This window comes from Aquila chrysaetos, chromosome 2 (genome assembly GCF_900496995.4).
Source record: "Aquila chrysaetos chrysaetos chromosome 2, bAquChr1.4, whole genome shotgun sequence".
In the NCBI taxonomy this organism is placed as follows: Eukaryota; Metazoa; Chordata; class Aves; order Accipitriformes; family Accipitridae; genus Aquila; species Aquila chrysaetos.
Window position 1 is genome coordinate 56,809,848 of NC_044005.1, and position 25,603 is coordinate 56,835,450.

Sequence of the window (25,603 nt, forward strand, 5' to 3'; positions counted from 1 at the left end):
CCTCTTGAAAGGGTAAAAGTCCAGAGAAATGCAGGGACTAAAGAGCCTGAAGAACTTGGAAAACACCTGACAAGGAGCAAAGTCAAGCTGGACACGTGCATCTCCCTTTCAGAGACACACTACGATGCTTGAGCAATTCTTTCACTGAGTGAAATACGTGACAACAGGTAAGGGGTGTGACACTGGACTGGCTCATAGGTTAAAAACTCTTCCTATGTCTTACTCTGAGATCCTAATGCTCTCATGAGGTTCCACCACACATGAAATGGTGTCTGCCTTGATAGCATGGGCTCTCAGTGTTTTCAGTTATGGAAAAAGTATTCGAGCACATAGAGGTTTAAAATTACCTATATCGAGAATATAAAAAGCGTACACTGCCTTACGATATACGTGCTACTGCAGAGAAGACCCACCACATACTTGCTTCCCAGAGGTAATAGGTTGGTGAAAGATGTGACAAATCACCCACAATCAAGACCTTCCACACCGCATTTCATTACTGAAAAGCAGATAAATTACATATTTCTCTCTGTGCTTTATAGATGTCACAAAAATACTGCAGATCTTACAGTTGCATTGTGCAGCCCAGCTGGTTCATGCTTGTAAACCTGACTTGCTAAGTTTGAATGGCACCATTTTGAATGCATTTTGAAAAATGTTTGGAATAATTTATTCTGTCACAGCCATTTTAACTAATGTTGAGATAAGCCACCTCTGTTTGGGGGCTAGATTGGAAGATTTCCTCTGGGCATGACCAAAATTTTCCTTTACCTTGGATTTTACTTTACCTTGGGTTTTACTTTACCTTCTTTTGCCTTGCTCTGTAGCATCCGCTTCTGCACAGCGATTCTTGTGGTCTCGGTCTTAATCTTAAGCCAAGCTAATGTTGACCATACCCAGCCATTCTCTACAAGGCAAAGGGAATAAGATAACACTGCATTTTCTGAACTATAGTGGGGATACATGACCAAGTGCTTGAGCCGGGTAGACCCGCAAACCCTTCTTAAACCTTCTCACAACCGGTTTTGCTGCAGTCACAAATGCTGTTGCAACGCCTGGATAGGCATGGGAGAATACACGGGCAGCGGGACACCACGCAGGACAAGGGGCTGCGGGCACAAGTTGCAGTGAAGGAAAGTCCGACTAGATAAAAGGGAAAAAACTTCACAGCTGAGGGCAAAGTACAGGCGCAGGTTGCCCTGAGAGGCTCTACCATCTCCTTCCTTGGAGATATTCAGACTTGACTGAATGAGACCCTGAGGAAAACCTTTGCACGGTGGACGCTGTCCCTGCTCTGAGCAGGTGGTGGGACCAGAGAGGCGCCCCAGACCTGACCTCCACGCGTCCCTTCCAAATTAAACTATTCTGAGATTTGTGTTTCAGAAACCTGGGAAGCAATGGCTTCGGTTGTTTACAGAGATACAAAGCGTCTGCAGCCTGTCTCGATAATAGTGTTTAGCCTGCAGGAGGACGCAGATGAGGATGGATGTAATGAGTGCTGACACTCTAATTCCCTCTGAATGCGCCCACCTTTTACCGTGGCGTGGCCTGTGTGCCGCCTTCATTTGGACTGGGCGAGGCAGTAAACACATTCTTCCTCCAATGAATTTTTCAAAATTGTATCTAAGTGGTTTGCATGCTGTTCCCACAACCGAGAGGTCATTTTATTTCCACATTCTTTTGATCAGCACTTACAGAACAAAGATGTTCTACCAGGATGGCGGGGCGGGGGGGGGGAACCTTTCGGCTTGTCCCCTCAGCGCTGGGAAAGCCACACTGCTGCAAGTGGGAACCGATACCGGGTTCGGTAGCGCTTGGCAGGAGGCGGTTGTCCTTTGCTTCGTCGATTCGTGCGCGTTAGAGCGGCAATACGTCGGCTGCCGGTTCGCAGTGAGATGAGGAGGGAGCTGCTATTTTTTATGCCCGTGCGACCGGGCCTTCTCTGCTCTGACCTTATCATTTTGGGGGACCTCGGGAAAGAGCGCGGACGCTTTCGCTGGTCGGACCCTAGAGTCTGCCTTGCTCGGAGAGGACGGGCGAGAAGCGGGCTTTTTTTCGCGCCGATTCGCAGGGCCGCTCGGAGACGTTTCCCTCGGGCGGCGTACGAGGCTCCCCGCTGGGCTCAGAGCCGTCCCCGCGAGCGCTGCCGGCACGCAAAACCCGCCGCGTTCTCCTCACGATCGCCCCGCGGACCGCGTTCGAGGCGGGAAACACCCCCCCCCCCACACACACACACACACACACACCCCGCGAAGCGGGTCGGGGAAAAGCGGGAGCGGCGGACAGAGGGGCCGGACGGGCCCTCCTCCCGGCCGGCAGCTACAAGGGGGCCTTCTTCCCCCTCCTTCTCCGCTCACCGCCCCCGAGCAAACCCGCCGGCCCCGGCGCCGAGCGAGGCGGCCATGGCGGCCGCCGACCCTCCCGCCTCAGCGCGGCGGAGCCGCCCCAGCGCCGTACGCCCCGCCCCTCTCCCCTGCCGACGCCGGGGCGGAGCGCGGCGCTGTGAGGAGAGGAGGGCGGCCGCCGGGCCGGCGGGAAAAACTTCTCCGTTGTTCAGCACCACAGACAGGGCGGGCGCGGCGCCGCCGGCCCGGTATGCGCTCCCCGCCGCCGCCCCGCAGCCTCCCCGCCGCCGCCGCCGCCGCCGCCGCCGCAGCCGCCCCCGCTCACCGCCTCTGTCCCCGCACGGCCGCGGCGGCGATGGAGGCAGCGGCGGTTCTGAACGAGAGCGGAGCGGCAGCCCCCCCCCCGGCTGCCCGGCGGCGGCGGCGGAGGAGGAGGAGGAGGAGGCGGCGGCGGCGGCAACGCCTCGCTGGAACTGTCGTCGCGGACCCCCGCGCCCGCCGCCCTCAACCCTTGGGACGTGATGCTGTGCGTCTCCGGCACCGCCATCGCCTGCGAGAACGCCCTGGTGGTGGCCATCATCTGCTACTCGCCCGCCCTGCGCACCCCCATGTTCGTGCTGGTGGGCAGCCTGGCCACGGCTGACCTGCTGGCCGGCCTCGGCCTCATCCTCAACTTCGTTTTCCAGTACGTGATCCGCTCGGAGACGGTCAGCCTGCTGACGGTGGGCTTCCTCGTCGCCTCCTTCGCCGCCTCGGTGAGCAGCTTGCTGGCCATCACGGTGGATCGCTACCTCTCCCTCTACAACGCCCTCACCTACTACTCGGAGAGGACGGTGCTCTGCATCCACACCATGCTGGCGGGCGCCTGGGGGGTCTCCCTCTGCCTGGGGCTGCTGCCCGTCCTGGGCTGGAACTGCCTCCGCGACCGCGCCGCCTGCAGCGTCGTCAGACCCTTGACCAAGAGCAACGTGACGCTGCTGTCCGCCTCTTTCTTCCTCGTTTTCCTCATCATGCTCCATCTCTACGTCGAGATCTGCAAGATCGTCTGCAGGCATGCCCACCAGATAGCCCTCCAGCAGCACTTTCTGACTGCTTCGCACTACGTCGCCACCAAAAAGGGAGTCTCTACCCTCGCTATAATCCTCGGGACTTTCGGAGCCAGCTGGCTGCCTTTTGCCATCTACTGTGTAGTGGGGGATCCCGACTACCCTTCCGTGTACACGTACGCCACGCTTCTACCCGCCACCTACAACTCCATGATCAACCCCATCATTTACGCCTACAGAAACCAGGAAATCCAGAGGTCCATGTGGGTGCTCTTCTGCGGCTGCTTTCAGGCTAAAGTGCCCTTTCGCTCCCGGTCCCCCAGCGATGTCTGAGTGACTTTTCTCTCTGTCGTACCGCACCGAGTGACAATCCACCCAGTGCCTGTTCTCAACTTCAAACTACGTCGTGAAGTCGTTGGAAACATGCTTAAGTATTAGCACTTTATACATGTTTGTATCTCTGAGAGCGGTTCGGGGTACGGAGTTTTGGGTTCTGTGAAAAAAAAGCGTGGTTGTATATAAATTTGCACATCACATTTGTAAAGTGAAGACATTCCGATACTGCTTAATTATAGCACCTTATTTCTAGCTGCTGACCTGCCAAAACAGTGTTGCCTTCCCAAAGGGCAGAGAGAAAGAAAGTTGTGTTTGTGTTGTATTTGTACGTGTGTGTGTTGGGGGGGGGGGTAGGGGTGGGGTGTATGTATGTATGTGTGTATCTATACTTTGCAGCACAATATTGATAAATTATAACATTTTGTATACAAATAAAAACATGTAAGATGCAATATAACTTTGTGTGTTTAGATGCTTTTAGAAACAAGGGAGCTGGCAAATTTGCCAGTTGAGCAAAGTCCCTGTGTTTACTTTCGAAAGCTTCCCGTGTAATTCTGCCTGAAGACATCATCATTCACTATGGAGATGAAATACTGCACCAAGAAGGGCACCTTCCTGCTTGCTTGTTTATTTGTTCTCTTCTTTAGTCTGGCAAAGAGAGAGTAACGAAGAGCACAAACTCCTTTTTATTCTCCAGCAACCAAAGAAACAAAAAGCCCAGTCAAATAGGCTGCCGATGACAATTACTCGCCAGGTTTCCAGTAGCTTTTATCTTCAAGCTGTAAGTTAGCCCTTTATGATAATGCTCCATTAAAAAGTTACCAAACTGTGGGAAAAAAATCAGACTTTAAGCTGGGCTCTTTTTTCCCTCTTTTAGTCTAACCTGTAAAATGCCACAATAAATTGATTTTCCTTATCATCCACAGTTCTGAAGGGAACCTGAATTGTTTCTCCCCCTCCTTTTTTTTGGATTGCATGCTGTAGAAAAATCATTTAAGTGCATCTTTGCTGTCTGCCGGTCTCGGAGCAGTATACAGTTTTCTGATAATCCCACATCTTAGTGGCTTCTAAGAGCCCATCACAGGTCAATGTTGTTCAGAGTTCGGAAACACTTCTTCACTCAGGTTCAAATTCACCGGCGACTGATTTATTTAGAGCAATAACGTGCACGGCAGATTTCAGAAGCAGTCTTGCTGCTTATTTAGTTATAGTTATGCTACATTTACGTCCCGGTTATGTTATAGTTTATCACTATCATTTCAATTTGTATTTAAGGGCTGAAAGAGATTGCTTTTATGTACATAGTACCATATAAAAACTTTGGACTAATGTGTTTCCCAGCTTATGACTGGGCAATGCATCAAGCATTTGCCTGCTGGAGCAGCTGGGGACACAAGGATCCAACAAGCCTCAGCGAGGCTGTGAATCGGTAATGCTGTATTTATGTGAGTGCAAGTATTATGAAAACCAGTATCATGTCACTGATAATACAAAGATATTTCATTTAAAAAAAAAAAAAAAACCAACTGTATTCCAGACTCTGCTAGCCCCATTATTTTTATCAATTCTAATAATCACAAATGTGACATTTTAATTGATGAATACCTTCAGGCACGCAGTTCATCAGGGCACTGTTGCAGTGATGTTACAAATACGTTTTAAATCAGATCTTACGGTAGGTCAAAACACCGCTCAGATTAACAGCTCTAAAGTTGCTAGTGAGAAAGCTTATTTTCTTCCCATCTTTTAAGCCCTCATCTCATACCCTACATCTAAGCTAGTGAATAAGAGAGGGCAAGGCCTGTCCTCCAGCCCTGGGGCCGGGTGGCACGGAGCGTGCCTAAGCTCTTTTCCCCCTGCGAGGTCAGGGACCAAACTGCTGGCTGGAGCATCCTGGCCCTCCTCTGGTAACCTGCACAGACTCAGCCAAAGATGCTGCATCACCCACTGTAGCAACTGCTGAAAGAAAAAACCGACGAGTGCTTCGGACTGGTGAAATCTGGCAAAACTTTCTAGTAAAACTGGAAAACTTGCCAACTGCTAGGCTTTAGTCTCATAAATCCTTGTCGTTCCTGCACGGAGCGCAGTGGAACTGCAGGGCAGGGTTGCCATCGGTTCCCGCCCCGTTCGCTGCGGGCAGCGCTGCATGCCGGGATGCAGGTCCTCACACCCTGGCACTGATCCTGCACCCAGGTGTGAGAGGCTGAGTAGGACCCGAGCAGGCTCCTGGGAGCCCTGTGCAGGCTCTGAAGACCAGTATTGGCTCTAAAAAGCCCTAGGAGAAATTTCTTCTGTGTACTTTTAGACCCTGAAGTAAGGAAGGGAGACAGAATCTGCTAGAGACCACCCCTGACGCCACCTCCCTCCATTCACTCTGTCAGGAGCTGGGCATCAGGGACTTTCATCATAAATTCATTAAGCTGTGACAACCTGTATGAAAATTAGATATAGAAAACTTAGATGGATAGAAGCCTACTTCAGTAACAAACCACTTAATCCAGGAGTGAAAAGGACTTAGGTAAATTACTTCTCTCTTTTTAGCCCAACAGGTTATTTGCTTTGTTTCGTTTTTTTACTAAATGACCGCATTTTTAGTTCAGCACTTTCCCCAGTGATTTACTGTATCTACAAAATAAAGCTGGATCCCTCCTGTTAAAAATACGACACTTTTAAGGTATTTCCCTGAGCATTCTTCCCCTCTTCTAGGAAGCAAATTTGGGTTACAGCGATCTTAGCCATTCATTTTGTTGGGACAATACAAAGGTGAGGTTTTTTTCCTATGTATGTGCCACGTTCAGAAAGCTTTTGCTGACTCATAATTTCTGGGAAATACTAAGGCAAAAGAGGAGAGAGTATTCTGATGGGTTTTGGTTAGCCCTGAGAGTGGAATTGACGTCAACTCACTTGCAGTAAAATACGGCTTTTCATTTTCAAAGCGAGTCCTGATCTGCAGGGATACCTGAGCAGAATAACATAAAGCAGGCTACATAATCTCTCGTCTCCCCAAATAACGTCTCACTTCAGAAGAAGAAGAGCTGCAATTCCTACATTTATTTGAGAAAATGGTGTTACATTTGCAGTATCTGGACCCACAAACTCCTCCTGTTGTCAGACGATGGCACTTTTACCTTGGTCATGGAATGATTTGCAGAAGACAAAAATTCCTGGACCCCCCCCCCTTGCCGGTGGCTGGGCATTGCATCGCCCTGACCCCCACGCAGCCCCGGTGGGGAGCCAGCTTAGGGGGACAGCCAGGTACTGTGCGTGGTCTTGTATTTCCAAAAGTCAGCGGGCAACTTTGCCCGCGCAGAGCCTGCAGAACCGCAATGGAAATCGCCGTTACGGCGGGCGAGCACGGGTCTTGCCTCGTCCCTGAGGGCCCGTGTGCTCAATGGGTTTCGCATTCCCGCGTCAGCGGGGCAGGCTGTGAGGGGAGAAAACACGCACTGAGCTAGCTGCAAGGATCAGGCCCAGTGTTTGGTAATGATATATTGTATGTAGCCTTTACTGAAAACGGAAACGAGATTTCCTGCTTTACCACCCTTAAAAGTGCTTTGGCTTATTCTGAAGTAGATCAAATAATGTCAGTCTTGTTCTAAAGAGCTCCCAGCCTTCTCCCACTAAAACCAGCGATGCTCTATTGCACATCAGCCAAGATAATGGCAGTACCTCATTATAAAAAATTACCATTTTGAGGCAGGAAGTCCTCGGCCTCAGCTCCAATTTTCATTAGAAACTAACGGTTTATTACCAGCCTTGAAAATCTTACGGGACTTGCGGTGCCTCGAAAGGCCAGATCCTGGCAATTTGGCTTGCGTGAGGTACCTCTCTGTGATTAGCTCGCTCCTCTCAGCGGGAGCAATTACAGAAGGAAGAGCACGGCTCTGGTGAGGAAGGCCGGGTCGGGAGCCGGGCCGAAAGGCCCCCACGCCGCTTGATTTTCCGTGGGCCTTCTGCCGAAATCAGCGGTGTAACGGTGGAAACGAGATCGACTCTGCAGGCTGCTTCGTATGAGTCACCGTATATTAAAAAGCCAGCTGGATTCAAAAATCACAGGTCAAACAAAACCTCTTTATTTAGCTAAGCAAACAAAAGGACAAAACACTTTTAAACCTGAAAAGTGAGTCTGTACATATTTTTATCAATGTAATGATCCACAGGTACTAAGTAACACCCGGCAAAGCACTAGAAGCTCTAATCTCGATTCTGCCGCTCTCATTTTAAAAGGATAAATTTTTTTAATGAGGTAAAAATAATTTCTGATAGCGCAGCTGCTCCTAAGCTCTTTGGCTAGCTTTTGTGGCAGCCACTTAAAAAGAAAAAAAGACAAGGGGGGAAACAAAAAAAAAACCATGTTTTCTCCTTCTTGCTGCTTCATGACGGAGACGTGCGCCTCGGGGGGCAGGGAGGGACCGAGCGGGCACAGTTCAGCTCTGCACGGAGGACGAGCGCGCCTGAAGCTCGCCCTAACGCCTGCTGGGCTTGCTTGTTTGGGGGACGCTGAGTTGCGAGGAGTCTCCCCATTGCCTGGTCCTCAGCGAGTGAATTCCTCCCTGGGACCTGCTGCAGCTGCAAGCTCGCAGAGCGGCTCCTGAGCTGCTGCTTTTTTTGCTCAGGAGTGCCGCACAAAACTCCCCTGGGTGGAAAACCGGCATGCCTTTCACCGCCGTCTCGATGTTTAAGCTCTTCTCTCTGACTACTGAAAGCTCTCCCAGGGAAAAAAAAAAAAAACATTCCCCCAGGGGCAGTTCCATTTATCGAGGGCAGAAACTCCGCATGGAAATAATCCAGCTGCTGCTGGGGCGCCTGGAGAGCCGTAAGCGCTGACTCAGCACTGACAGTAGATGTGGCAACCGGTTCAGCGGAGGCAGGTCTGCTCACGTCAGCTCTGTCTGCTGCAAAGAAGTGACAGAAGGCAGCGGGAGGTGAAGCAATGGTGTGGTCTCCGTGCAGGGTCCACGCGTTACAGCAAAGCCCAATAGCGAAGGGGGTTTTCCAGCAGATTCCCATCCTTTTTTTTATCATTGTGCTTTGTTGGCATCATAATATAAGTGGTAGGAGAGAAAGATGCAAGGGAAAAGACGAATGTGCTAATATCTGCGTTTTCGGGGCCGAGCGCAGTGGTTTCAAGGTATGACGCACAACATGGAAGGAGCTCCTCCGGCGGGTACCTCGGATACCTCAGGTGAATGTGGGTCGGTGCTGCGCACAAGACGAAAGACCAAAACCATTTCTTCACTGCAGCATCGTTTGAGTTATCATCACTCCTAGACCCCTCAAGCGGACAACTGCAAGCGCAGGCAGATCCCTTGAGCTGCCCAACCAACCGTACAGCCTTGTGAAGGAATAAAACGTAGTCCAGACCCACCTTTCACCCTGCTTTTGAACACAATGCAACTTCCAGCTGCAAGGCCAGATTTAGCAACCACCTACAAGACAACATGCCTCTTCCACCCCCGGCGTCCCTGACACAAGGTGCTAGGGCAGAGCGTCTTCGCACCAACCCTCGCACCTTCCCCCGCACTGTGGGCTTTCTCTCCACCCAGGTAAGACCAGAGCAGGAGCCAGGCGCTGTGGCCACCATCGCCTCCCGCACCTGAGCGCAGCCAGCATTGGGCAGTCCATGCTCCTTGCTGTTTTCCTTACAAAGCAGACGTTTTCCTTTGTTTTCAAACAACGGAGCCTGTGTTTCTATCCCGTATGTTTGGGTCCAGAGCAGGAACGTTTGGCAACCAATTATGGTGCATTAAACGCATGAAAAAGACCAAAACTATTAAAAAAAAGAAACAAAAATCACAACGTCCCAATGGTACAGAAACCAAGACGAGTCCTCAATGTCTTTGCTACATCCTATTTGTGTTTGCTGGTTTTTCCTTGTCTTTCTGTGCGCTTTATGTCACCCACACCGATGGACCGCTGCGCTACTGTGTTACCTGACGTGAGCTCTGGTTCATGCCTCCACATCTCCAGAAAGCTGTGCCTTTTCATGGGTCTTTCGGTTCCTGGAGCATCTCCTGAAGGTGCTGTTTCCTACAGCGGTGTGAGACAACGTGAGCTTGCTCTCGATCTCGCTCACAGCTGGACACAGCGTCAGAACCTGGCTGATGAGGAAAATACCTGGGAAAATTATCTGCCAGCGTTTGACTGCACTTTGGGTCCCAGCTTTTGCCCATTGCTGGTGCCCACAGGCGTTACAGGAGGTGTTGAGTGGAACTAGCAAATCTGAATAGCTATTAAGGGAACTTTTTTCTGAGTTGGGCTGTATCTCTCTACCCATGTATTTCTTTATAACTAAGTAAATAGGAGTTACAGTTCTGTAATCAAGAAAAAGAAACAATACTGTGTGAATTAGCTCCTGATTCTGAGTTTACCTACCTCTCCAGCTTTACTCAGAAAGGAAAGAGGATTCCTCATTTTCCTTGGTAGCGTGTAAAATCTGCACGATGGCAGATCTTTAAAGATGTGTCAGCACTTAAAACTGAGAATTAGATGCTTAGGATCAGAATTAGGAAAAGGATTTAAGCACCCATAGTCCTAAAGGTGGGCCCTGCGGGGGGGTTATGCCCTGGACGTTTATCAGCACTGTTGGAAACACCTTCTCTAGCACAGGGTGTTTGGGTTCAATGGCACGGGGAGGGCAGGGGCGGGCTGGCTGCGATGCTTCGGGCACAGGGGCTGGATGGGGTCAGGAGGAGGCGAATCGGCTCGGGGGGAAGGAAAGACATTCTGAGCTGGGGCAGTATTTTCACGCCTTTTTTCCCTCTACTCATTGTTTAGCTCCTGGCTGGTTTAAAATAATATTGTTTTTCCTGGGAATGAGTTTCTCCAAGTGGCCTGTTTTTTGTGTGGTTGCTTCAGTCTGTAGCTTAATTGAAAGACTGAGATTTTTCGGGGAGGGCTTGGGAAAAGGTTTTAAAAATTAGCTTGAACCTTCTGTCTTTTTTGAGATAAGGCGCATTTTGTATGGATCAGTACTCATTTTCTCACCGACAAGATGATGGCATGCAGATTAATAATTACGTTTAAAACCAAAGCAGAAGGAGAGGCTCTGGAAATATTCTCCAAGAAGTAGATTGTTTAAATAAAGGTTGAGTCTCCTATAAAATGTAATTAGATCTATGACACGCTTTGAATGACTGATTATTTTTTTTTTTAATTATCACCTTCAGTGACACATTATCCTTTGCATCACAGTGAGATAATGTGATTGTATACTTGCAGGCAGATATAATTTGTCACTTCTAGTTGTTGCTGCTTTTTATAGAAAGAAGTGCATCTAGGTAATATTAAGATGTTGTCAAAAGAAGTCTCTTCTGTTGGAAATTGAATGTATCAATAAATGCGGGGACCTTGCTGCTTCCCAATATCAGTCTCTGACTTTCGATACTGTGCTGATTTTTCTTAATCAGTAGGAAGTTAGGTTTTCCTAAAGCATTTATCATTTTTCCAAGCAGTGGTGTATTCTGTTTTAAATGTCATTGTGCAGTGGCAAATAGGGACAATGGGAGACAAATAGTTTAAGGGCTTCACCTTTCTGTACACTTGCTGTTCTATAAATGGGTTGAAGAAAATAACAAAGTTGATTGAATTACACTGTCAAAATAAACACGTCAGAAAGCCTTTTGCAGGGACAGTTTGGAGGTGAAGTGTGATCCACGCCCCAAGCATAAACCCAAGACTTTGAGCAGCTCCCCAACTTGACGAAGCTGAAGATGGACTCCTTTCTCCTGGGGATCTGAGCTGCTCCGTGGCAGTCAAAGACCGTCACGTGGGAGACAGGCATTTGCAGAGCAATCCATTGTACGAGGCCTCGCTCGTAACACTGGAATAGCGAGCCCTAAGAATAATCAGACACTGCCTATTTGTGAACGAGAACAGCTAATTGCATTATTTTCATTTGAAATGAAATTGGAAAGATTAGCATACTTCGCTGTAGTTGCTGCGCTGTCAGACAGCATCAGTTCCACAGGAGATGCGTTTGCGGGAAATAAAGACTGTGAAGCACCACAACTCTCCCAGTCGTATTTAGGTAAATACCCTGGCTGCTAGCTTGCCTGCTGAAACCCGGCGGTACATTAGCAGCACGTGGCACTTATTGTGCAGACCAGAACATCTCCAATTTTCTTCTTTCATAAGACATTTTTAGAAGTTAGGAAAGGCTCTGGGTGTGCCTTCATTGTCATTAAAACTGGAACATTTTGCCTAACCATAGCATGTCCGTAGTATTGGTCAGATCCATAAAAGCTTCCTAATAATACTCTTCCATCCTGCCGTGCTTTGTCTGAAATGACCACTTGTTACTTTACCTGAGCAGGCAGAAACACGCTGAATGTTTCTGATACTTGAATTGGCAATGCCAATCCAGCTTCTCTATCATGCAGGCAGCAATACTGGTTTGCTGCCCAACCAGTTGCTTATCCCGTTTTCCTGCCAAACTACATAGCTGTGTTTCCACCTCTCCAGTGATTCTCTGGTGCCTCAGCCAGTGCTGAGCAGGGCACAAGCCCCCCGGCACCCCCTCCCCATTCTATCCCTGCCCCAAACCGAGGGGTGTGTTGGTGGCACTCGGTGCTGTGGGTGCTCCCCGCTTCTGATGAGTCCAGCATACCACTGGAGAGTTCAAGGCACGGAAAGTGTCTTACCCCGCTCTGTGGAGCATCCCTCCATAGTAACAGGTAAGAGCTGGATACCTGCATGAAAACCTGTGCTTTGTAATCTTCTTCTTCTGCAAGGCAGAAAATTATGGTATGAGAAAATGAGGTAGCAGTGAAATTTGCTTGGGAGCTACCAAAGAACATCAGAAAAGTCATTTTGCTCCTGGAACGAGGTATTTGCATACAAAACATGGATAGGATGCATCTCTTCTGTTCACATTTTGGAAACATCCTTATGTGTCTGTAATTCCTATTGCTCTCTCTTCTTGCCCTGACATCCCTTTCACCTTCATTTCTGCCCCAGAGGTTGCCTTTCCTTCTCTCTTCCCTGAAGGCACTCTGACGATGTCAGGCTTCCCGCTCTTGGCGTGAACTGCCTTTCCTCAAACACGTCTCCATTTTCCTCTGGTTTCAGATGGCGACGCTGCTTCTCTCCGAGAGGTTTCACGTGTGAGGAGTCGGGTGGACGTCACCTTGGAGGGGAACAGTGTTACTCCTGTGCCACTTCTGCTCTTGCTACACCTGGGAAAACTACAAGTGAGAGAGATCTGTAGGTCAGTCTGGCAGAGATGCAAACAAAAATGACTGTGTCTATCAGATCTGCAGTTCGCTTTGTCTCCTCGTGCTCCTCAGAAGCATCCGTAAGCGGCCAGAGGAGTTCATTCCTGTCTTTTGAAATTCACCTACTGCCAGAGGTGAAAAGACACGACAAGAGTGGTATTTTTCAGGATACCCAGTATACTACCAAGGAATCTGGAGTGAGCACCAAAGGCTTAGCCCACCTCACTGTTACGTGCTGATTTGTGGCCAGGATAACCCTAAAGGACATGCCGTGCCGCTGGCTACCCGAAGGACATCTTCAAGACGTGCCTTTGAGGTGTGATAGGCAACGCAATGCCCTGTGGATCGTTTGTTCCGGGCGCCAGGGTGGGAGCAGAACAGATTAACGTGGGTGTCGTGGTGGAGTCCCCCTTACAGAGCACAGCCAACACGCAGGCGCGTTCAGCTTGGTCTAAAAACACTCCACGAGCTGCTTTTGCACGTATCGGAGAGGTCGGTCAGACCCTTTGGTGGAGGTAAACGCTCTTCCCCTGTGGCAGCGCTTCTGGTGATGACTCCCTTTTAATCCGGACACGCAAGCCTGGCTGCGGGCAGGAGGCAGAGGCGAGGGGACAAACCGGGCAAGACGGGGACGGCAACCCAGCACAAGGGAGCTGCGGTAGCCAGCTCGGGAACAAGCCCCTCCGCGGCTCCGTCGGGGCGGTGGGTGCCTCATCTCTCCCACCCGGGTCACACAAACCTTGGGGGGGGCGGGCGATGGTGCCGTGCCGCTGGGGACCTCCCCCCAGCTCTGTCCTGCTGCCTCTCAGAGAGGCTCCAGTCATGGTCTGTAATTTGGTGGCTTGCTTAATCAGAAACTGAGACTGAGAAATCCACGTTTATGTCCTTGAATGTATCACCAGCAGGCAATAAAAATATCTTTTAAACAACCTAAGCCAGCTTTTACATCATCTTGCCTTCGCTCCATTCCCAAATGCCTTAATATGATGTTTACAGCTTTTCTGTCCCGGTATCACCTCTCTTTGCTTGCGCATAGAAGAGAAGTTGCTGTTCCTGCTTCTCAATATCACTCTCAGGTGACCTCCCTTTAAAATTTATAACCCTGTATAAATCCATAGCAACAATTTCTCAGCTGTTCCAGCACTTTGGGCTATCGATTGGCTGTGATGTGCTCACTGTGCTGTGGTTAACCAGGTCCGTCCCCCCGGTTCACCCCAAGCAAAGGCGAGAGAAGAACTATTGCTCGGCGCAGTTTCCCGTCAAGCTGCGTTTCTCAAGAGCTGCTTGCACACATCATCCATCACATAGATGTCGTCCATCTTTCTGCAGGCTCCTTTATGCTGTGACCCAGCAGCGGTGGTTTCTAACTTTTGAAAATGTTCCTTCATGGAGAGGTACAGTGGAAACCTTTATGGTTTATATTACTCTTCTTCTGGTTTTAATTGTTAAGGTCTTACCTGGAGCTGACGTAGGCAGCATGACTGGTGAATCTGCAGAGCCTGAGAGCCTTTTTATTGCTCCTTTGTGCCTCTTCTCCTGTTGTTGAGTTGATTTTGTTTCTTTTTCTTTCTACAGATATGACAGCTGCTTTATGCAAATGTCCTCCATAAGCACAGTGGAGGAAGAAAGCCTGACACAAACCCTAATTCTTCTGTGTAACCTCTCAAGAGCATTGAGCTAGTCTCATAAACAAGGGAGGAGAGCTTGGTTTGGGTGAAATTTCTCTGTAAAGCCCCCTGTGAGAGCAATCCCTGGGGGGTGTGCTGCCAGAGCAGGAGGATGTACTGAGTCATGTTTCACAGGTGTCTGTCTCAGCCAAAGTGTGATTCAATTTTTTCATAAATGACTTGGGTGACGGAGCAGGGACAATACTTACTCAGTGTGCAGCTATCGGGCAGCTGGGAGGGGCTGCAGTTACCTTGGAGGACCGACCTGATGTTCAACATGATCTTACCAAGTCTGAAAGAGTCTGGGAAAAAAGGAGATAGTCTACTGGGGCAAGGACAGAAAATCAGCAGTGCAAATCCACGAGGGGGAGTGACCAGCCACGCAGCAAACCCATGGAGGAATATCATGAGCTGAGCTTGGTCTACAGCATCACCTCACCATTTGTGAAGGCTTGGGAGAGCTTCTCCAGTATGTGAAAACGGCTGTAAAAGTGGAAGGAAATCTTGTGCATCCAACATCCGTGGTTTGTAGAACAACGAATGATGGGCTTAAATGACAGCAAGGAAGAGTCAGGGTTGACACTGGAAAATTGCCAGAAATAAAGGAATGCTGGAACAATCTGTGTAGGGAGGTTGTGGGGACTTTCATCACTGGAAACCTCTCACAGCAGGTCGCAAGCATCCACCAGGAACAACACAGGGAGAACAAGTCTGTCTCCAGACAGAGCGGCAGGTTGAATAAACTCATGAGGAGTCCTCCAGCGCTATTTCAGTATGTCACTGTTATAGTCACATGTACTTCTTTAATTTGCTGTTTGCAAATACTTGGGTAGCAGGTAGTCAGATACTACAGATGCTACAGTTCTCTACCTTCCGTTTAGGCCAGAATTCGTGGTTACTTTGTTATGACTGCTGCCTCCGAGGGCCAGCAATTCTTCTCCCAATTCATACAATGTCTAGACACCAGGACAGAGCCCATACGAGCAGAATTGTTTATTAATAAATATGGCCGGCTTTTCCCCAAAATATTTCCTGCAGAGTGTCAGCATCTTCTTAATCAAACATTGAACGCTTGAAGTTTGCTTGTGTATGTATACACACATCTTTTTAAATCAAGTTTTCTTTTGTTGGACTTTGTTGCTTGCAAGCCCATTGCTAGGAGGGAGTGCTACAAATCATCCCTCATGGTAAGAAGTGCTTTGGTACATTTCCTATAATGATTACACCCAGCTGACCTCCAAGTTTTTATCGAGAAATGACTGAAGTCATCTGAGGACAGCTGTACCTGCACGTACAAGCTGAAGCATTCTTTTTCTTTGAGATCCCATGCAAAAAGGTTATGGAGTAAACCATCTTTCCTCTTTAGCTAAAGCTGGATTTGGAAACTGGTGACAAAGGAATAACCGTCTAGGAAAAATGTCCCAAGTAAAGTGATTTCCATGGAGATGTTCTTTATTCCAGGTTATCTACAACCGATGGGAGGGAAGGGTTATTGAATCACTGCGAGCTCCTAATACCAGACTGCCGGCCCCTGTTCGCCGCTGATCTGAGCCCTTCCCATCGGTATGGTGTAAGCGACCGCTCGCCAGGCAGAGGGAAGGGCCTCCAGCGAGCAGGGGCTGGTGCTACCAAAAATAGCAGGGGGTGGAAGAAAAACTCCTTGAGATGCTCAGGTCTGTCGTACGTGCTCTGTAGCAACTGGCATAGCACTATAGAGACTTCAAATTAAATCATAACGATGTGGATAAACAAATGGGGTCAAATTCTAGTCCCTGTCATTAGGACACAGCCATTCATTTTAATTAATGGCAATTGTAATGTAATAGTGTCTGACAGCAGAATTAAGGTAGGTGTGCACGTGCATACATGCACAAGTCAGTGTCTGCCACCTCAGAGGACAGACCTTACGGCTTTGACAGAAAGGTCGGGGTGGGAAGGATCTTAAAGGATCACCCAGTTCCCTTTCTGCTCAGCCCAGTCAGGGAACCTGTGGAAACTATCAATCAGAAAATAATGCCAGCCCTCTGAAAAACTTTGGCCAAGCTTTGCTGAGAAAACTGGAGAAAAGCAAAAAAGTCTTCGTGAAGGGTGGTCCCCCAAATTGCCAAACAACTCCACCAACTTCTACAGCTGGTAAATACAAAGGGAATCAATATGTAATAATGTAGCAAATAACAAGCTGATGAGTGAGAAGCTGCATGTGTTCATACCGGATAGATCACATCAGACAAAACCAATAGTTGCCTTTGTCAAAGCTATAGGCTTGGTGACAACAGTAGACATTTATCTAAATTATAGTAACTTTCCATAAGGAACCTTGTAGAAAACCTGGGGGGGGACGCAATCTGTTCAGATGTTCATGCTGCTGAGTTTGAATTAGTCAAACTTTGTTAGTTAAAAAAAAAAGGCAAGAATTCAGTTTTCTGGACCCTCTGAGGGAGGCTGACAGGACACATTCTGAATAAGGATCAGGGGCCAGATGCCATCCAACACCCACAGAGCTGCGGGGTGCATGGATCACCCCATGCAGAAACCCTACTCATTCACTACCCATAATAATTGTTGACTGAAAGCCTTTATATGGCTTAGAAAATCTGGGTTACAGAGCAAGTTTGCTATGGCTGGTGTCATTTGGGTGCATCTTTCCAAGGACATGTGAGCCCCAGCACCATCCCATGGACGCACTGTGCAAAGAGTTGCAAGAAATGAATGAAAGAAGAGGCAGAAGGCTTCTTGGGCAGTGGAAATGGTGTGAGGGGAGTCACGGAGACACTTGTTTCTGGGGCAGGCAGGGCAGCGTGCGGCAGCGAGTGCCTGCGCAGACACGGCTGTTACCCAAAAAGGACATTTCTGCCGTGGATACGGCTGGATACAAGATTCACAGCACTGGGTTTGTCGCAGGACTCCAAGTGTTGCGTCCTCAGCAATGAGTAGATTGGCCAAGTCCCTCGTACGTGGTCCGGCTCCATGGCCAGGGTTTGGGTTAGGGTTATGGACTTGACTCATTGGTCTTTCATTTTTGGCAGTGCACATCCGTAATGCACTCTCTCTGTACTAGTTCCGCTGCACGTACCCAGTGCTACTGGTTACCAGCTTTAAAATGGTCATAGCAAAGCATGTAACAGTCATGTGTGATCAACTGCCAAATAAAATGTTAGCCTTGCTGATATTTTGCCAGAGCATTTACTTTTCTGTGAACATCAGGTTAATAAAGATGTTTAGCACAACCACGTGATTGCAGTAAGAGTCCATATTGTTTTATAGCTGGCGCTTTGTGTTGCCTTTGCCTTGAGGAGAAGGGGAGGGGAGACTTTTACAGCATTTTCTTTCTGTACTATTAAAACTGTTCATGTTAGAAAGGCATGTGACATGGGAATATGTGCAGTTATCAGTGACAGTAAAACTCTAAATCCGCAGACAACTAGCCAAAAGACAACTAGTAATTTAGCCAACATTGGCAGCCTGATTTATTGGAGCCCGTAAAAGGAAAATCTGCGCTTAAACAAGCTGTCAAAATCACGGGCACCAATACCTCAATATCCGGTCGCTGATAAAGGTACGGCCGCCGCTGTTTGCATGAAAACATTTACGAGAGAGGGATCAGTTATTTCATTTAAAGGGACTCAGGGAGCCGTTTGCCTTGCCAGCCGAGTTTATTTCTGAGCAGGCTGGCCTCTCGCCTTGAAGCCACGCTGCGTCGTGCCGCAGCTCAGCCCTGCCGCCGCTTGCCCGGGGTCGCTGAACGGGGCAGGACAGGCACAAACCGGGGAGTGACACCACCCCACGCACACGCGGGCGGTCTTGTGGGGCAGCAGGCTCCGAATTTATACATACTCACCGGTCTCCTTTTGGGAAATAGCCTATTCTGCCGGCTCCATGCAGAGAAGCGCCTCGGTGAGCTGGTCACCACGGGCGAGCAGCTTTGTCCGGCTGGAGGTCGGGGCTTGTCCTGCGAATCTGAGATGCAGAGAGGTCTCGGCGTCATCCCTGCCATTCCCCTTCTCCTTCCCAGGGGTGGAAAGAGGCACTCCGTGCAGGCTGCTCCTCCCCAGCTCCGGGCACGCATTAGGAGACGGGTACGGCAGCAATGAGTAAAAGCCCAGGGATTTCTTGGTGTGCTTGCCTGTAAGATGCTCGTTGTTTTAACCTGAGTGACGCTCTCGGGAAATGCCACTGTGGCAGCCCACCTGTCCTCAAAGACAAGATACGTTTTCTTGCAATGTTTCATGCCTACAGACGAAACGGATATTCAAAACTTCATTTGTAGACCTTAGCTTTCTTGAGTACTGCAAATGTTTTCGGCCAAACTACGCTTTCCTGCTTTCCAGCATTTCCACAGAAGAATAAAAGCCATTTCCCAGGCTGCTGCTCTGAAATGTCTGGGAGATGCTGGCATTCAGCTTGTCACATCATCAGCTCCTCTATTTACATGCTTAAACCGGGACCCAAGAACTCAGCTTTGGCCAGCTCCAGGCAGGACTATTTTTTTACATAGCTGTGTAGTGCCTAATGCAGCGGGGGCCAGGACCTAGTTTCTGCCCCGATACAAACACTTACATGATGGTAATGATCCAGCACACTGTAAAACACCTCTTGTGCTGGTGGGAGTCTGTAAGCGTGCACAGCACGCGGGTGCTGTACATAACACCCGGTAGCTAGCAAAGACGCGCGCTTGGAGGGGAGCTCTGACAGCCGACAGCCACCCTGCCCCAGGAGCAGCCCCGGCAGGCTTGGTGTGGGATCACTCGTCCTGCTGGACGTGACAAACGGCCAGGAGCAGACAAACGGCCACAGTGGGTGGGACGGCTGAGCCCAGCACCAGCTCTCGGGCATGACCTGGACGGGGTGCCCACGAACGCTAGCAGTGGTGGGGAGGAGATCCCCAGACCCCCCAAGGAGATGCCGGGGCGCGGAGGCACCGCACCGAGCGCCTGCTTTAGTTTCTTGGTGCGTATGGAGACCGAAACCCACGGGCAAACCTCCACCAGCTCTTATCTCCGCTAGTGGTATGAGCCACTCTGTCATCTTTGTGCAAACGAAAAGGCCAATGTTGAAGTGTCTGTCACCGGGGCCACAGAGCTTCAGTGCAGCAGCCACGGCCCGCGGTGGCAGCTTGAGGGTCACGCAGGGTAGGGAAAGCACAGGGAAACTCATTGGGGAAAAAAGGAAGACTTTCTGAGCCTCGGGGACCAGTTGTGCCATGTGGTGCCTGAGAGCCAGAAGGGTTCACCTTGCCTCGGCGATGCCTAACTGCTAGTGCCACGGCAGCAAACACGTGGGGTTCGGATGCAGGACACCACCAAGCCTGTGCGGACGCTGGTGTTAGAGCACTTGTTCCGTTGGGGTATTGGGTCCCGCACCATGGAGGAGATGTTTAGCCATGCCAGTCGCACTCATGAAGTTACCGGAGGCTACAACCAGGGCTCTGGGCTTGGGGCTTCAAGCCAGAGGAGCAGCCCTGGATGCTTTTGCTCGAGGGTGAATCCGTGCGGAGACGCACCGAGGGACGGTGCCGGGGAGGCTGCTCGGGAAGCCTCAGCACCAGCCAGGCCTGCACCACCAACCCGCCGCTAAAAACAACACTGCAAAAGCAAAGAGAAAAGGGGAAGGGACAACGGATGCTTCCCCTCAGCCCCTTCTCCCAGGTCAGCCCTGCGGAGAGGGTTGGGTTTGGAAGGAGGTCGGTCCGGGGGGGATGCGGAGGCACGGGGCACCCCGGCAGCGGGGCTCGGGCACGCGCCGGCACCCCACAAGCGCACCTCCGCAGCGGCAAGTCCCGCGGGGGCTTCACCCCAAACCTGAGCCCGTGGTACGGACGCGTAGGTTACGCCCGGCAAAACAGCGCCAGGACGTAACGAATTCACAAACGCGTGACTGGCAATTACGTTACTTGCCGGGTGTAAGTGAAACTTAATGAGATGGAAACCCCGCCTTTAAGTATTTATAAAAGATGATACCAACCTATTAGGAATTAAACCTTCCTTAAAACGCCCCTGTGTTTCCTCGACTGTGCCATGAAGATCACAGCTTTCCAGCAGGTGAGGGTCTCTGCAGAAACACCATTTCAGTGCAGAGGAATAGCTGTGTATGAGGGGTGCTCTGCTCCTCCTCAGGGAATGGCTCACTTATCCTACACCACGTGCCTTCTGCTGTTTCTGGCCGGTCTGGTTTATTTAGTAAATTAGCACTTGGGCTTATTCCCAGTGCCTTTTTCTGCACCTGAGGGCTGCGCTGCTGGGACCAGCGTCCCTCCGACCAGTTTACGACCACTTTACATCAAGGTGTGGCCTCTGGCTCTGCTTCTCTTGTGCGTTGAAATGCCGGCACTGTCCCGCCTGCCTTCCTGTACCCGGATCCTAGAGATTAACGGTGATGGGCTCTGTCTACAAAAAGAGCCACGGTCGCAGTTTTTCACAAAGGCCTTTGGAAATGTCCCACGAGATTCTTGGAATAAAAGATGAGGCTGTTTTCTGGGTTTTTTCGCTGGTTCTTGAGGAGAGTGGCTTTGGCCAGTGCCCACCGATGTTGGACCCTGGCTGTGGGTTAGCAGCCCCTTCCCACGGCAGAGCTGGGTGTTTTTCCACTCAGGAGCCTTTTGCAAACAAAGGGAAATATTCTCAAACCAGCTATGTCCGACCGGCAGAAATGGCACAGACATTTCCGAACGACCTCTTGGGCTCCAAAGCACCGTGACTCCTTTTGGAAAATTGATCTCAGGTTATCCAAAGTCATCTGGGTGCTTTTTTTAAAGTGCTCTCAAGCTCCCTTGGTTCTGAACTGATCTGTGGTCTGCAGGAGGCTGAAGCTGGCATGCTGAGGGCAAGGAAATGCTTTGGGTTTTAGGAGCATTTTGGGCAGCTGATAGGGCCAATTGATTCAATGCCCCAGAGGAGCAAGAGCTCTGCATCAGAGAGGAGCGGACGGGCATCGCTCCTGCGTCAGGCTGCTGCCTTCTGCAAAGAAAAGGTGTTGCAGAGCTGTTGCTAGAGGAGGCAGCCCAGATTTATGTTTTTTTTATTATTTTCCTGTGGTTTATGGCCTTCCCCGGGAGCTGGAGAAGACCAGGCCGGTGGGGCTGTGACACCGGCGCAGCAGGGAGGGCACGGAAGGGTGCGTGTGGGTCTGGCTCTGTGCTGAGCTCCCCGCGGGTCCCTTCTCGGGGGTCCCCCGGGCTTCGTGCCGCCCGCGGTGCGGAGCTGCGCACAGAGCCGTAGCGGTGCCGCCTTCCCCTTCCGAGACCACCAGAGGAGAGGGATTTCTCACTCGCTTTAGGGGCTCTCGCAGGACTCCCGCGGGGCTTGTTCCCCCCTCCCTGGGCAAGGCAGAGGCTGGGGGGAGCCCCGCCGCAGCCCCCATCCCCTCGAACAGGCTGCAGCGAGCATCCCACGGGTGACAGGGAAGACCTGGGAGCCCTCTCCTTCGGCGCACCATCCTTGCTGGGGCTGGGGTGAGCAGCAACACTCGGGTGAGACCCTGGGGTGCTGCTGCAGGCAGTTTGCTGTCTTTTTGCTACCTATTTTAACACCTTCTGTCTCTTAAAAAAAAAAAGAGAGAGAAAAGAAAAAAGGGGAAGAAAAGAAGGGGAGAGCTAAACAAATAGGAAGAAGCGGTAAATGGAAAGTATGCCATGCCAAACGTGGGCCTTGAAAGCGAAATCACTAAAAATGGCTTCTTTCCTCTTGGAAAAAGCACGGTAGCTGCGGGAGGTGCCTGTTCCCGGCCGGTCCCCGCTCCGGGCCGGGCTCTGCACGGCGGGGAAATGCTGCCATCTCCTGATGCGCATCTCCAGCTCGGCGGAGGGGCCCTGGTCCAACTGCGAGAGGTTTTTTTGGGGGGGATGCTTGAGGCTTTGTTTGGTGCATGTGAAACACCGTCACCCAGATGGTTTTCAGCACGGCCTGAAGGGGTTTATGGTTAGCCCCGGGGGCAGGCCGCTCAGGGATTAAGCAAAACCGCGCACGCCGTCTCCGGGCACCGACGGCACAGAAGTTATACGTGACTTGCGTTCTGCTAATTTGCGGTGGTTGATCAAACATTATCTGATGGTGGGTGCGAGTGAACGGGCAGGGAAGCAGCAGCCTTTCCATAACAAAGAGTCAAAAGGAAAGCAGGTCTCTTTTAATTACATTTATTTCATTATGATTACGTTTTAATTATTATTCTTGCACTGAAGGAAGGCAGAGAAGTAAGGTGGTAAATGTGGGGATGAATAGCTCTTATGGTCAGCGCAAAGTGGCATATATTGTTCTTCTAAAGGCTTATGACCTGCAAAGGGAGAAGGAAAACTTCAGAAAGCCCAAGGGTAGCCGTTCCGCACAGGCAGATAAAAGTCTTCTGGTGGGTCTGCCTGTCTGCCTTCAGCTCTCCCTGTGCAAAATGGAAAGGCTAAAACATCCCCACTGACATGGCAGGAATGGAGTGAAGCCACCGTCCCAGGAGTGGGGCTGCTCCTTGCAGCGAGTCAGGGGCAGAGTCAGGGCGTTTCACCGGCTGGGGCACTTGGGAACAGCCGAGGATCCGATTTTGCATCCGGGAGAGGGATCGCTACTAGTGAGAGCAATAATGGGAACTGAAGGAACAGCATCGCCCCACGGTCGGGCTGGGGGAGCCACCAAGGCTGGTACCCACCGAAGGGACAGGGTGCTCTTCTGGAGGCTCCCACGGGGGTGCGGGGGGTGCCAACCCTTCATCCCAGAGCCTGGATCCGGCCCTGTACCGTGCCACGATGGGGACAGTGCTCGCACAGGCTGCAAGTGCCACTCCAGGCCAGCCTTGACGGGTTCAGCGGGTGCTGCCGGCCCCCGCTTGCGCTGCCTTCCCCGGGGGGGTGCAGGCAGGCAGGGCTGGCGCAGAGGGCTGTCGTTTGTGCTGGTAATTACAGCGCTTTCCCTCGCTCTCCCTTTCATCTATTAGATAAAGCGCTTGCAGCTGGAAGATCCCAGCCGACGTGCGCAAGAGCGGCTGCAGAAAAGCGCACCGAGCCGTTACAGAGCACCCAGCCGCCGGCCACGCTTCTGAGCCTGCTCCGACACGGGGCCATATTTTGGGATGCAAAGCCCAGCAACCCGCTTTTCACTTAAGAGGGTGTAGATATGTATTTTTAGGAATAAATGCAGCGTGCAGTCAGCACGCTGCCTGGGCACAACGGGGATGGCCACGCTCCCCAGCCAGGCAGGGAAGCAGCCGAGGGCAGTGGGAGCATGAGAGAGAAGGGGCTGGGATTTCACTCCAGCAATGCAAGAATAATATATACGATCAAAAGTCCTGTTTTTTTTCTGGGGATTGTGAGTCTGCTGGATGTTTGCTGTAGGAAATAAGAGGAGAAGAGCTGTTTTGGAAAGGCTGGAGTGGCTGAGAAACAGCAGCAATGCACCCCTCTATTTTTGGATAGCTTTCTGTCAACGGCAGCCTGTAGTTTGCTAACCAGCTCCTGATGTTTTAAAGCATGGTGCTAGTCAAAACTGAAGGTTTGCAAGGGCCTTTTTGTTGCATTTCATTGGAAGAAGTGTTTTTAGGGGCGTTTTGAGCACAAATGAATTGATACATCCTCTTGCCTCAACCTGATGAACAGGGATGAAAGCAGAAAAGGGACAGAGTGGGGGACCTGTGGGCTGGAGAAGCAAGAAGCCACCTTCACATGCGCTCACCTGTACTTGTGGGTGTTTTATCGGGGCCAGCCCCTGCCATGGCCCCAGTAAACCAGCCACAAGCAGAGGTGAGGGCTGCAGTCTTGGGGATGTTCAAGAGCAGCACCGAAGCGGCTGCGGCCAGCGATGGCTGCAAGTGTGGCTCGCTGCTGGCTCCTTCCTGCTGCCGTCCTGGTCTGTGCAGAGCTCGGCTTCCTTTCATGTAATCAACAAATTAGGTTCTGTAATTTACCTTACAAACAAGATGCTCATACGCTCGCTCCCTCCTTTTTTTTTTTTTAGAGGTTTAGCAAGCAAACAGTGGGAGACCAAAGAATTAAAGCCATAAAGTAATCTGCATATAATCAGTCATTACCGTGAATCAAACCCTCCTTCAGTTCAGCTGGTTATTATTTCCCTGATAATGTAATTCTCTGCGCTGACAAAACTAGGAAATGCTCATTTTCACCAGAATGGTAAATAATTTCCCGCTGTGAATATAATACCGTATCAAGCAGTTTAGTGACCACATAAATCCAGCTAATGAAATTTATGGGGAATGTAAGGACTATTAAAAATGGAGATAAAAACCTGCAGAAGTAATCACTCCCATGCGTGTGGGGAGGGGAGGATATTTTGCCAGCAAACTTCTGTTAAACACCTTCCTACGGGTGTCACTGACCGTGCCGACGCCGGGAGTTGACACGGATGACGGCGGGGTGCTCCAGCAGGATTTCTATTCAGCCCGAACACAGGGTGACGGCCACGTGCGACTGCGGCCACGAGAATCCCTTCGGTTTTCCCCGGTGGGACCCACTCAGGCCTTGTGGCAGCCGGCACCGCGGCGGCAGTCCCAAAAATGCCTCCTGGTTGCAGGGGACGTGAAGTCAGCGTTGCCGCAGCTGTGGGGACCGGGCTGGCCGCACCCCACGTTTGCAGACCCTCACATCCCAGGATTACGCACGCTGCAGAGATGTGGCAAGTCGGTGGAAAGTTTCAAAAATCAGGAGGCATCCAAGCCCGGCCTGAAAATCCCTGGGATTTAGGGTGGTAACTTTTCCCTGTGACCTTAGAGATCTCCGTCAGAGAGATCTACAGAGAGCGTAACCTGCAGGAGCCGCCTGGGAAGCCCAGATATGTTCGGCTGCTTCCAGAGCTGGGCTCTCCCTGCGGGGGGGACAAGGGCTGAGTCGCCGCTTTCTACCTCTGATTCATCCGAAGATGAATCATCCGCACCGAAACTCCTCCCGGCAGGCGCTGGGGTACAGCAGCCATGCAGAGAACAAAGTATATAGACGCAAAGGAGTTATCCTAATGTTTTCTTCTAATTAATCACCACTGAATTACTGCCAGGAATCCCACCGGCCA

At 50.7% G+C, this 25,603-nt stretch overlaps 1 protein-coding gene across 1 annotated transcript; it reads left to right on the forward strand.

Moving 5' to 3' along the window:
• The first annotated feature begins 2,241 nt into the window (after positions 1 to 2,241).
• GPR6 (G protein-coupled receptor 6) lies at positions 2,242 to 4,060 on the forward strand. Its single transcript, XM_030007311.2, has 2 exons — positions 2,242 to 2,758; positions 2,796 to 4,060. Exons 1-2 carry the CDS (start codon positions 2,596 to 2,598, stop codon positions 3,722 to 3,724), a joined length of 1,092 nt encoding a protein of 363 aa, XP_029863171.1. The 5' UTR covers positions 2,242 to 2,595; the 3' UTR covers positions 3,725 to 4,060.
• Positions 4,061 to 25,603: the final 21,543 nt, after the last annotated feature.